Source organism: Mirounga leonina, unplaced genomic scaffold (assembly GCF_011800145.1).
Source record: "Mirounga leonina isolate KUSES-001 unplaced genomic scaffold, KU_Mleo_1.0 Mir_129, whole genome shotgun sequence".
Classification (NCBI taxonomy): domain Eukaryota; kingdom Metazoa; phylum Chordata; class Mammalia; order Carnivora; family Phocidae; genus Mirounga; species Mirounga leonina.
In genome coordinates, this window is record NW_023270323.1 from 26,368,368 (window position 1) to 26,381,648 (window position 13,281).

The 13,281-nt window shown below is 37.6% G+C and overlaps 1 protein-coding gene across 1 annotated transcript in view; it reads left to right on the forward strand.

Annotated features, from left to right (window-relative positions):
* LOC118010863 (transmembrane protease serine 11E-like) overlaps positions 1–13,281 on the forward strand; it is a 44,979-nt gene that overhangs the window by 20,841 nt on the left and 10,857 nt on the right. The window contains exons 6-9 of the mRNA XM_035005574.1: positions 4,999–5,162; positions 8,605–8,643; positions 11,403–11,580; positions 12,515–12,774. Coding sequence (XP_034861465.1) covers positions 4,999–5,162; positions 8,605–8,643; positions 11,403–11,580; positions 12,515–12,774 — 641 coding nt within the window. The remainder of the gene's footprint in view (positions 1–4,998; positions 5,163–8,604; positions 8,644–11,402; positions 11,581–12,514; positions 12,775–13,281) is intronic.

Genomic DNA, 13,281 nt, shown 5'->3' on the forward strand with positions numbered 1-13,281 from the left:
CTTTCTTTCTTTCTTTCTTTCTTTCTTTCTTTCTTTCTTTCTTTCTTCTTTCTTCTTTCTTCTTTCTTCTTTCTTTCGTTTTATTATGTTATGTTAGTCACCATAAAATATATCATTAGTTTTTGATGTGGTGATCCATGATCCATTGTTTTCGTATAACACCCAGTGCTCCATGCAGTACGTGCCCTCCTTAATACCCATCACCAGGTTAACCCATCTCCCCTCCCCCCTCCCCTCTAAAACCCTGTTTGTTTCTCAAGTCCATAGTCTCTCATGGTTCATCTTTCCCTCCAATTCCCTCCCCCCATTTTTCCCTTCCTTCTCCTAATGTCCTCCATGCTATTCCTTATGTTCCACAAATAAGTGAAACCATATGATAATTGACTTTCTCTGCTTGACTTATTTCACTTAGCATAATCTCCTCCAGTCCCATCCATGTTGATGTAAAAGTTGGGTATTCATCCTTTCTGATGGTTGAGTAATATTCCATTGTATATATGGACCACATCTTCTTTATCCATTCATCTGTTGAAGGGCATCTCGGCTCTTTCCACAGTTTGGCTATTGTGGACATTGCTGCTATGAACACTGGGGTGCATGTGGCCCTTCTTTTCACTACGTCTTTGTCTTTTGGGTAAATACCCAGGAGTGCAATTGCTCGGTCATAGGGTAGCTCTATTTTTAAATTTTTGAGGCACCTCCACACTGTTTTCCAAAGTGGCTATACCAACTGGCATTCCCACCAACAGTGTAGGAGGATTCCCCTTTCTCCACAACCTCTCCAACATTTGTTGTTTCTTTCCCTGTCCATTTTTGCTATTCTAACTGGTGTAAGGTGGTATCTCAATGTGGTTTTGATTTGAATTTCCCTGATGGCTAATGATGATGAACATTTTTTCATGTGTCTGTTAGCCATTTGTATGTCTTCTTCAGAGAAGTATCTTTTCATATCTTCTGCCCACTTTTTGACTTGATTATTTGTTTTTTGGGTGTTGAGTTTGAGAAGTTCTTTATAGATCTTGGATACCAGCCCTTTAACTGTAGTGTCATTTGCAAATATCTTCTCCCATTCTGTGGGTTGCCTCTTTGTTTTGTTGACTGTTTCCTTTGCTGTGCAGAAGCTTTTTATCTTGATGAAGTCCCCAAAGTTCATTTTTGCTTTTGTTTCACTAGCTTTTGGAGATGTATCTTGAAAGAAGTTGCTGTGGCCGATGTCAAAGAGGTTACTGCCTATGTTCTCCTCTAGGATTTTGATGGGTTCCTGTCTCACATTTAGGTCTTTCATCCACTTTGAGTTTATCTTTGTGAATGGTGTTAGAGAATGGTCGAGTTTCATTCTTCTGCATGTGGCTGTCCAATTTTCCCAGCACCATTTATTGAAGAGACTGTCTTTTTTCCATTGCATGTTTTTTCCTGTTTTGTCAAATATTATTTGACCATAGAATTGAGGGTCCATATCTGGGTTCTCTATTCTGTTCCATTGGTCTGTATGTCTGTTTTTATGCCAGTACCATGCTGTCTTGGTGATCACAGCTTTATAATAAAGCTTGAAATCGGGCAACGTGATGCCCCCAGCTTTGTTTTTCTTTTTCAACATTTCCTTGGTGATTCAGGGTCTTTTCTGATTCCATACAAATTTTAGGACTGTTTGTTCCAGCACTTTGAAAAATGTCATTGGAATTTTGATCAGGATGGCGTTGAAGGTATAGATTGCTCTGGGTAGCATAGACATTTTAACAATGTTTATTCTTCCAATCCATGAGCATGGAATATTTTTCCATCTTTTTGTGTCTTCTTCAATTTCTTTCATGAGTGTTCTGTAGTTCCTAGAGTATAGATCCTTTACCTCTTTGGTTAGGTTTATTCCGAGGTATCTTATGGTTTTTGGTGCTATTGTAAATGGAACTGTTTCTCTAATTTCTTTCTACAGTTGCGTTGTTAGTGTATAAGAAAACAACTGATTTCTGTGCATTGATTTTGTATCCTGCCACATTACTGAATTGCTGTATGAGTTCTAGTAATTTGGGGGTGGAGTCTTTTGGGTTTTCCACATAAAGTGTCATGTCATCTGCTAAAAGAGAGAGTTTGACTTCTTCTCTGCCCATTTGAATACGTTTTATTTCTTTTTGTTGTCTGATTGCTGTTGCTAGGACTTCTAGTACTATGTTGAACAATAGTGGCGAGAGTGGGCATCCTTGACGTGTTCCTGATCTTAAGGGAAAGGCTCTCAGCTTTTCCCCATTGAGGATGATATTCGCTGTGGGTTTCTCATAGATGGATTTTATGAACTTGAGGAATGTTTCCTCTATCCCTATACTCTGAAGAGTTTTAATCAGGAAAGGATGCTGTATTTTGTCAAATGCCTTTTCTGCATCCATTGAGAGGACAATATAGTACTTCTCCCTCCTCTTATTAATGTGTTCTATCACACTGATTGATTTGCGAATGTTGAACCACCCTTGCATCTGGGGATAAATCCCACTTGGTCGTGGTGGATGATCCTTTTAATGTATTGTTGGATCCTATTAGCCAGGATTTTGTTGAGGATTTTGGAATCCATATTCATCAGGAGTATCAGTCTGAAATTCTCCTTTTTGATGGGGTCTTTGCCTGGTTTGGGGATTAAGATAATGCTGGCCTCAGAGAATGAGTTTGGAAGTTTTCCTTCTGTTTCTATTTTTTGAAACAGCTTCAGGAGAATAGGTATTATTTCTTCTTTGAATGTTTGGTAGAATTCCCCAGGGAATCCATCAGGCTCTGGACTCTTGTTTTTTGGGAGGTTTTTGATCACTGCTTCAATCTCGTTACTGGTTATTGGCCTATTCAGGTTGTCAATTTCTTCCTGTTTCAGTCTTGGCAATTTATAGGTTTCCAGGAAGGCCTCCATTTCATCCAGATAGCTCAGTTTATTGGCATATAGTTGTTGATAATAATTTCTAATAATTGTTTCTATTTCCTTGGTGTTAGTCGTGATCTCTCCCCTTTCATTCATAATTTTATTAATTTGGGTCCTTTCTCTTTTCTTTTGGTTAAGTCTGGCCAGTGGTTTATCAATCTTATTAATTCTTTTGAAGAACCAACTTCTAGTTTTGTTGATCTGATCTACTGTGTTTCTGGTTTCTAATTCATTGATTTCTGATCCAATTTTAATTATTTCTCTTCTAATACGTGGCTTAGGTATCATTTGTTGCTTTTTCTCTAGTTCTTTATGGTGTAGAGTTAGTTGGTTGAATTCAGGATTTTTCTATTTTTTTGAGTGAGGCTTGGATGGCTATGTATTTCCCCCTTAGGACGCCTTTGCAGTATCCCATAGGTTTTAGACCGATGTGTTTTCATTCTCACTGGTTTCCATGAATTGTTTAAGTTCTTCTTTGATTTCCTGGTTGACCCAAACATTCTTGAGCAGAGTGGTCTTTAGCTTCCGAGTGTTTGAATTTCTGCCAAATTTTTTCTTGTGATTGAGTTCCAGTTTTAAAGCATTGTGGTCTGAGAATATGCAGGGAATAATCTCAATCTTTTGGTATCAGTTGAGACCTGATTTGTGACCCAGTATATGGTCTATTCTGGAGAAAGTTCCATGTGCGCTCTAGAAGAATGACTATTCTGTTGTTTTAGGGTGGAATGTTCTGTAAATATCTATGAGGTCCATCCTCTTTTCCCTTTTTATCTATTATATTGTCTTCCAGGTCTCTTATTCGTTCTTCTGCCTCACTTACCCTAGCTGTTAGATTATCTAGATTGGATTGGATCTCATTGATAGCATTTTTAAGTTCTGCCAATTCCTCTCATTTCTGCCCTTAGAGACTCTATGTTGCCGTTAATTGATTTCTCCATTCTAACCATTGTCTTCACCTTTGCTAGCCTGAATTCCATCTCCGACATCTTGGTTATAACTTCATCCATTTGTAAATCTGCAGCATAAGTCATAATCTCTGAGTCTTTTCTATTTTGGGGGCTCCTCCTCCTAGTCATTCTGTTGATGGGTGTTTGAAGGAATGTATAGAGTCCAAATTATTGACCAGAACCCAAGCAAGATGCACCTGTTTTCCAGGGACCTTAGGGTTGCTGGCCTCTTGTTTTCCCAGCCTGTCTTCTGGAGGAGGGGCCTGCCATGCTGCTACTCAGGCAACCCTGTTTGGGCGGAGTTGCCCTGCCCCTCTGTGGCGTGGACAGGCTCAGGGGGAATCAGTTTTGGGGGCTTTTATTCTCTGGTGGCTTTCCCTGGTGGTTTTCCCTGGCAGCTTTCCACGAGTCAAAGCAGAAGAGACCATTTCCAACCCTCTGCCTTAGAGCAGAGAGACTGCAGTCTGTTCTTCAGTGAGCTCTCCAGGCCACACCGGCTCCATTTCTGTCCGTGCTGCTATAAACTGCAGCATCCTGGGTTGTGCGCCCCTCCGCAGCGCTCCCAGTCCTGCCTCCATGTCGGGGCACGTCTCTGCCCTTTGTGCTTCTAAAACTGCCAGCTGCTTCCAGTTTGCTCGCGCGACCCCACCACTCTGGGTTTCCACCCCAGGGGCTGCCCTAAAGTCCTTTCCACCCACCCATTGGTCTGCGAGTCTGTGCCCTGTCTCCAGCGAGCAAGGCTGTCGCTCACCAGTGGTGTAGGATCTCCACGGCCAGGCTCCCTCCTGCTGTCATTTATCCTCCAATATCTGCCTGCGGAATCAGGGCTCCCCGCTTCATACCTCAAAACCAACCGCCTGCGATATTCTGTTTGTAGAGATCCAGATCTTCTTACATCTCAGGCTGGTTTTGTGGGTGCTCAGAGTGGTCTGGTAGATATCCAGCTCAATTCTGGGGACCAGTTGAAATAGGGTCCCCTACTCCTCCGCCATCTTTCAACGCCTCTGGATCTTTTAAATTACATTATGGATTTGTTTTATGTATGAGTTTCAAATGGATGATCAAGAAAAAAATAGACTGTGGTATTACCATAAATCTAATTCCAAACTATATCTTTTAAAGCCATATTTTTCTTTTTATCTTTTTGGTCCACAGTCAAGAGGAACATGGAGTATTGGCTCATATGCTGCTGATTTTTAGATTTCGCTCTACTGAGGATCCTGAAACCAGTGACAAAATTATTCAACATGTTCTACCTGAAAAGCTGCAAGATGCTGTAGGACCCCCTAAATTAGATCCTGAATCAGTTGAAATTAAAAGTAAGTTTATTTCTCTTATTTAGTTTAATTCTCTTACATAGAACAGCTCCATGTTAATTTTGGTCTTAGGCACTGATTTTTTTGTGGGGCAAGGTGGGAGGGACAGAGCGAGAGAGAGAATCTCAAGCAGGTTCCACACCCAGCATGGAGCCATATGCGGGGCTTGATCTCATGACCCGCGATCATGACCTGAGCCGAAATCGAGAGTCAGAAGCTCAAATGACTGAGCCACCGAGGTGCCCCCTAGGCACTGATTTTTAAAAATTGTTTTGGATGTCCTTTAATTATGGAGTCTTGCCACCAACGGAGGATTTCTTTGGGATAAATTGGTTGTAATGAAGTATTTTATTTTTAATACTACCCTGAACTTAAGCCTCCTATGCAAGTCTGTCATTATCTCCAGGCCTGGTTTCTTTTCCTTTATTGGGCCTTACACTTCAGCTATAGGAGCCAATTATAAATGGAGAAAGTGGCTTTGTATATTCTTCTTTTTGCTTCCATTTTATGTTCAGAGAGTATGATGTGTGAAAAGATTCATGCCATCCACATATTTGCTTTCAAGTTTCATTGACCTTGTTATAACTTCTTCCCTTAGCCCATTTGCCAATGAAAAAATTATAATTTATTAGACTTGTTTTATTTATACTTATTTTACAACTAATTTAAAAAGTCTGAGTTTTTTGTTGTTGTTGGGTGTAGGGGAACGAAATAAGCAGGGATAGGTCCTCATTACTAGAAAGTAAGAAACATAGGAGATAAAAGAAAAAAAAAAGAAACGTAGGAGATCCTCAGTGGAAGTAAAAGTTTGGTTACGAGTCAAGTTGTGTGCTATAGAACAATGCTATAGAAATATCATGTAGGCCAATCATATGATCTTAAATTTTCTAGTAGCCACATTAAAAAAGCAAAAGTAAACATGTGAAATTCATTTAAATAATTTGGTATTTAGCCCAATATATCAAAATATTATTATTTCAACAAGTAGTCAATAGAAAAATTATTCCTGATATTTTATATTCTTTCTTTTTTGTACTAAGGCTTTGAAATCTAGTGTATATTTTATATTTATAGCACATTTCAGTTTAGACTAGCCACATTTCAAGAGCTCACTAGGCACATGTGGCTAGTGGACACAGTATTGGATATGGAACAAGTAGAAAGTGTAACATAGGGTACTAGCATAAAAGCTGATAGACCTAACTAGAGGCCTGACCTGTTGATCACCTACCCTGCTTGCTTAGGAAGGGAGGCTTGAGTAATTAGAACCAGCTACATAATTTATGTTGCCTAGTGCAAAATGTTGGACTCTTTTCAAAAAGCAACAAAAATGTACTGCTAAGAGTATTAAAATATGACTTTTCTTTCTTCTACAGTCTCTCTTGACTTGTCATGGTATTTTTGTTTGCTAATTAATGCCATTCTAAGTGGAAAAATTAAAATTTTAAATTACTACAAAGAGTTGTATTATTCATCTTCTTATTGTAAAATACTAATTTCAAAAGTAAATGTAAAAGCATTTAAGTATATGGAATTATGAAAATTATACAACTGTATTTCATAGCTCACATATGCATGAATTTGACTCTTCCAGAGCAATGGAAACACTATACAAGGCTAGCTTGACAATATTTATTTCCTTTGTTGATATGTGCACATTTTACCATTGCTCTCTACCTTCAGTTTAAGTGAGGAAGAACTGAAAAGTACTTCTATGCCATTATTTTCAGCAGAAGCTATTGGCTACTATAAAGAAGAAATGGGAGAAAGAAAGGATATAATAAGGTCATCTAATAATTATGTCTAGTAGAATGCTATTGCCTTCTTTCTGTGTTCTAAGCAGGCTCTGCTTCAAACAGAAAGCATGGCCTCCTGGGACTGTCAGTGCTCCCTGGTTCCTTAGTGGTAGACATCACACACTTACCTTGTAATTTGAGTTTGCTGAACATTGTGGATCCCCTGGAATTCTTGAGTTCCAAGATACCTATAGGGTATCACAAATTATGTATGCAAATGGGGTGCCAAGAATCCATAGACACATATGTTTTGTCTATCTCCTCTGCTCATGCCATGCCCCATTATTCTATCAGACTTCATTTTTAAAGCACAAGTTGTGAAATTAAAAAAAATATCAGGAACTTCAAAACAGTGAGCATTAAACCAAGTGGAAAGTCATGCCGAGTCGAGGACCCAATGTAGATATACATCCATCAAGCTGGCCCTGTTAGTAGCATCAACATGGAAAACCAGAACTTTCTCTAGGAAGAGGTTGAGATAGGGAAGAACAGGTTATTTGAAATGGAGAGATCAGTGGTGATGGTATTTAATATTTACTGAGAAAAATGGTCACTTCTTTATTTGAGCCATTTTCCCCAAAAAGAGCCAGAATGGAGAAGGTAAAAAAGAAATATTTCTAGAATATCAATACTATTAAATACTAAAAGAAAAATTAACATTGAAATTTTTGTATTTAGAATTCCTATTATTCCATATTCAAAGAGAACAGTTTTGGTCTTTGGAAATCTACTGAATCAAGACATTAAATGCTTAGAATTTTTTTTGTTTTTTTTTTCCCCAAAGATTTTGTTTAATTATTTGACAGAAAGAGTGAGAGAGCACAAGCAAGAGGAGAGGCAGAGGGAGAGGGAGAAGCAGGCTCCCCGCTGACCAGGGAGCCCGATGCAGTCTCGATCCCAGGACCCTGGGATCATGACCTGAGCTGAAGGCAGATGCCTAACTGACTGAGCTACCCAGGTGCCCAAATGCTTAGAGTTTTATGTATGTGTTGGTTGGCTTAGTGTTTGCACAGGGTTAGGGCCTGACTGCCGAGAAGTCAATAAGCTAAGGAGCCATGGGCTAGAGTTGAAAAGAGGGCAAATTGTCTTTCTAAATTTCAGCAGAAGATTAGAAAGGGATAATATTATTTTTAAATGAGGGACAGATTTATGGACCTGCCACTCTGGTTTGTTATAGAAATGGGACTATTCCTATGAATTTAGTGAAAGAAAAAACCTGAAATAATAGTAAAAATATCATTGCATTTAGGGAATCAATACTATGATTCAGAATACTATTTCCCCAAGAGGGGGAAATACTGCATCTTATTTTCTGGTATGAAACTCAGATTCCTGGGTTTCATTGCAAAACTACTTAGAATTCTTGGGAAGAGAAACAGGAATTGACAGTATAAAGATGCTCCTTATGTGACTATTATCCACGTTAACATTAAAGAAACACTGTTCATATCTCCCTTTTTCCAAGGCAATGAACATGTTCTATGATAATCTAACAGTGTTGCTTTTTAAAATTTTTTTCTTATTTTTTACAACCTAGAGATTCTGTCTTACAATGGGATTAACCAGCCTTTCCTATTTGAAGTACTCAGAGGCATTATGAAATTCTGATGTGCTGCCCCTGTTTTATTCACCATTTCTGTGTATTTCAGAAATCAACAAGACAGAAACAGACAACTTTCTGAACAATTGTAAGTGTAATATATTTATTAAAATTGCATTACGTGAGTGTAAAAAGTTAACACTAGATCACTTAGGCTTACATTGTGTGATATTATAGGGTCAGAATAAAATTGGATTGGTCTGTGCACAGCTCAAGATGCTTTATCTTATCTTTGAGGCACATTTTATTACTAAATAAAAAAAATTGGGAGAACTATGGAATGGATATATGGGTGCCTATAGAAGATGTGTAGTGGAAGTGAGTTGTATAGTTGTTAAAGAAGGGAGAAAAGACTCAACGTTCTGACTGCAGATATCTACAATACATTCTCACAAACATTTTCTAAAGATTATATAAAAGTAATCTATATGTTGGTATTTTTCAGCTATAGGAAGAAACTTACTGTTACTCTACACTAAATAAAATCTTCATGATGTTTTTAATCCCATGCTATGGAAATTTCAGGCAATTATGGTGCTGGGGTGTATATCAATAAAATTACTGAAGGCCCAGATAATATCTTCATCTATATTTTAAAAGTACTGACTCTAGGCCTAGTATTTCCCTTCCTCTACAGCAGACTACCCCACCGTGATTTAGAGGATACATTTGATAATTATGGAATTAGTACATAATATATTTATCTTAAAAAGATGAAAGGAATTATGCTACTCACCAGCTTAGAATACTGGTTAATTCACAAACTTGATTAAACATGAGACCAAAGAATAATCCTGTTACCTCAATGGTGTATATTCTTGCCACCAATATTTATTGTGAAACTGTTGTGTGCTAGTGGTGTATTAGGCAAAAGGGATATAAAATGGATGAGATATAATCCCTGCCTAAAGCAGCTCATACTCTAATGAGACTAGATGTATGAAACTAATATATGAACACATAATTCTAAAGCAATTGTTCTCAAACAGGGGCAATTTTGACCCCCACAGGGTCATGCTCCACTGTGACATTTTGGTTATCATGATTGCAGGGGGGATGCTACTGGCATCTAATATGTATAGCCAGGGATTCTTCTAAATATCCTGTGATGCACAGCACAGTCAGTCATCCACAACAAAGAATTATCGATCTCAAAATGTCAGTAATGCCAAGGTTGAGAAACCCTGTTATAAACTATATATATATGTATATATATATGTATGTATATATATAATATATATGTATGTATATATAATATATATAAATATGTAATATACGTATATATGAAATCAAGATATATATGTATATATATGCTATATTATAATTGGTATATATACACTATGTTAGTGTATATATATATAAACCTGTTACAATGTTTTTATATAAATAATATATTTAAATAGTGTATATATAATATATATAACTAGTATATATATAATTAGTACTGGTAACTATATTAGCATATATACATGCATATAGAGACAGACATATATAGCTATGTATGTATATATACACACATATATAGAGAGAGATGATGATAATGATGAAGATGAAGAGGCAACCCACAGAATGGGAGAAGATATTTGCAAATGACACTACAAAGTGCTGATTTCCAAGATCTATAAAGAACTTCTCAAACTCAAGACCCAAAAAACAAATAATCAAGTCATAAAATGGGCAGAAGACATGAACAGACACTTCTCCAAAGAAAACATACAAATGGCTAACAGACACATGAAAAAATGTTCATCATCATTAGCCATCAGGGAAATTCAAATCAAAACCACATTGAGATACCACCTTACACCAGTTAGAATGGCAAAAATTGACAAGGCAAGAAACAACAAATGTTGGAGAAGTTGCAGAGAAAGGGGAACCCTCTTACACTGTTGGTGGGAATTGGGAATGCAAGTTGGTATAGCCACTTTGGAAAACAGTGTGGAGGTGCCTCAGAAACTTAAACATAGAGCTACCCTATGACCCAGCAATTGCACTACTGGGTATTTACCCCAAAGATACAGATGTAGTGAAAAGAAGGGCCATATACACCCCAATGTTCATAGCAGCAATGTCCGGAATAGCCAAACTGTAGAAAGAGCCATGATGTCCTTCAACCGATGAATGGATAAAGATGTGGTCCATATATATAATGGAATATTACTCAGCCATCCCAACTTTTACATCAACGTGGATGGGACTGGAGGAGATTATGCTAAGTGAAATAAGTCAAGGAGAGAAAGTCAATTATCATACGGTTTCACTTATTTGTGGAACATAAAGAATAGCATGGAGGACATTAGGAGAAGGAAGGGAAAAATGAAGGGGGGGAATCGGAAGGGGAGACAAACCATGAAAGACTATGGACTCTGAGAAACAAACTGAGGGTTGTAGAAGGGGAGGGGGGTGGGGGGATGGGTTAGCCTGGTGATGGGTATTAAGGAGGGCACGTACTGCATGGAGCACTGGGTGTTATACGAAAACAATGAAGCGTGGATCACTACATCAAAAATTAATGATGTAATGTATGGTGACTAACATAACATAATAAAATTAAATTAAATTAAAAAAATAATGATGAAGATGACGATGATAATGGAAGTATCTAAAGAGCCATAAGTAATCCAGGGCAATTGTTAGAGAAGGCATCCTAGAGGAGGTAATGATTGACTTCAATCTTACAAGATGAATAATTGTTAAATTAGTGAACCGCTATATTTGAAGGAAAAGTAAGAACAAGAGAAAATATTTGATACTATTGGAGCACAAAGTTCAAAGGAAATTTGAGATAGTGACACAATTTGATACTTAAAAGCAACTGTTAGGTAAGGCATCATTTCTCTTTGACAGGCTGTGGGACACGAAGGAGTAAAACTACAAGTCAGAGTGTCAGGATCATCGGTGGGACACAGGTAGAAGAGGGTGAATGGCCGTGGCAAGCTAGTCTGCAGTGGGATGGAATCCATCGCTGTGGAGCAACTTTAATTAATAGCACATGGCTTGTGAGTGCTGCTCACTGCTTTAGAACGTAAGTCCTGAATGACTGGCTTGTGAATGACTGGCTTGTGAATGACTTGTAAGCAAAGTGCATTGGGGCTTGGCAGGAAGGAAATACCTCATGAAGTTGGAAAGAGATGAGTTTAATATAAAGATAAAATATACATCACAAAGAGTGGGACACTCATAAACCTTAATAAGAGGTTTAATAGCCTGGAAATGGAAATGGCATCAAACTACATGGAGATAAATTATCCATTGATAAATAAATAATAACTTGTCAAAGGAAGCAGGAGTTTTAAAGTTTTAAAGTCATTTTTTGACTTTCAGCTTGATGTCAAAGAGCCATATCTCTCTGCTGTATATTTATCAGAGATGGGGATAGGGGATGGAAGGTTTGATCTCAGTGGGGAAATTTCACATGGCAAGAAAGTATTAAGTATGAAGAAATTTGGTAGTAACAAATTCAGCTGAGTAACTTGACTAGTTGTATTCCAAAGAATAGAGACCTTTCAACCCAATACAAAATGACTATGTATACAGGATAGTAATGTTTAGTTATATTTATGTGTAGCTTTTTCAGTTTTCAGAGAAATGTAAATGTTTGTGGGTAGGGAACATGGTGCATAGAATACATTTAGTCCTTTCATTCTGTATAAAATATGCTTTCCACATGTCTCTTGGAATCACTGATTCCTAAAAATGTCAAAAAGCCCTAGGATCTGGGGTGAGCAATTTAGATACAGTGTGGCATGTATCTCCTAAAAAACATACCACTGTGGTTTTTCTACCTGATATTACTCCCGAGCCTAATTCTCAGATTAGAAAGAGTTTGTTTCTTTATATAGAAATTGTCTTTTTAAAAAGAAAACTTATATTGACACCAGCAGCCTAAATCGTTTAATATAAGTCATTACATTGGTAGTATGGTGAAGTGAAATTTATTCTTTGTACTTTTTCCTCAGGTATAAGAACCCAGACAGATGGACCGTTTCCTTTGGAGTAACAATAAAGCCTCCAAAGATGAAACAAGGCCTTCGAAGGATATTTGTCCATGAAAAATATAAGTACCCATCACATGACTATGATATTTCAGTTGCAGAGCTTTCTAGCCCTGTTCCCTACACAAATGCAGTACATAGGATTTGTCTCCCTGATGCATCCCATGAGTTCCACCCAGGCAATGAGATGTTTGTGACAGGATTTGGAGCCCTGCAAAATGATGGTGAGCATCTGAAGAGAAATCAAACCATAGTAACCCGATTTGGTATTCTAAGGCATTTAAAGAATGGAATGTCATTATGCCAAAATATGTTGGTGCGTTGGTCATATGGACCTGAGCAAGTCAGACACTATTTGTGAACTAGGTCATTTAGAAGACACATACATTTCTTCATTGCTTTAGTTTACTATCAAGTGCCTCACTACTATTGTAGTAATGGTGCTTGGTAAGGGTCTGAAATAGTAAATATGGCTGAACTTTTTACTAGGGAATTAACCACAGAAGAGATTGGGGATCATTAATATACTAAATTGTGAAGATGCGAGAATCATAGGGTCACTATTCTCCCTACGGAAATTACATTCTAACTTTTGCCGTGGGATGGAAATCACTGAAACAACTTGAGATTCTCTAATAGGTACCTACCTTTTCATTTAAAGTAGTTAGGAAAATTTTTCCCCCAAAATATGACTGTACCTGAAAAAAAGACATATCCTATATTGCCATCTC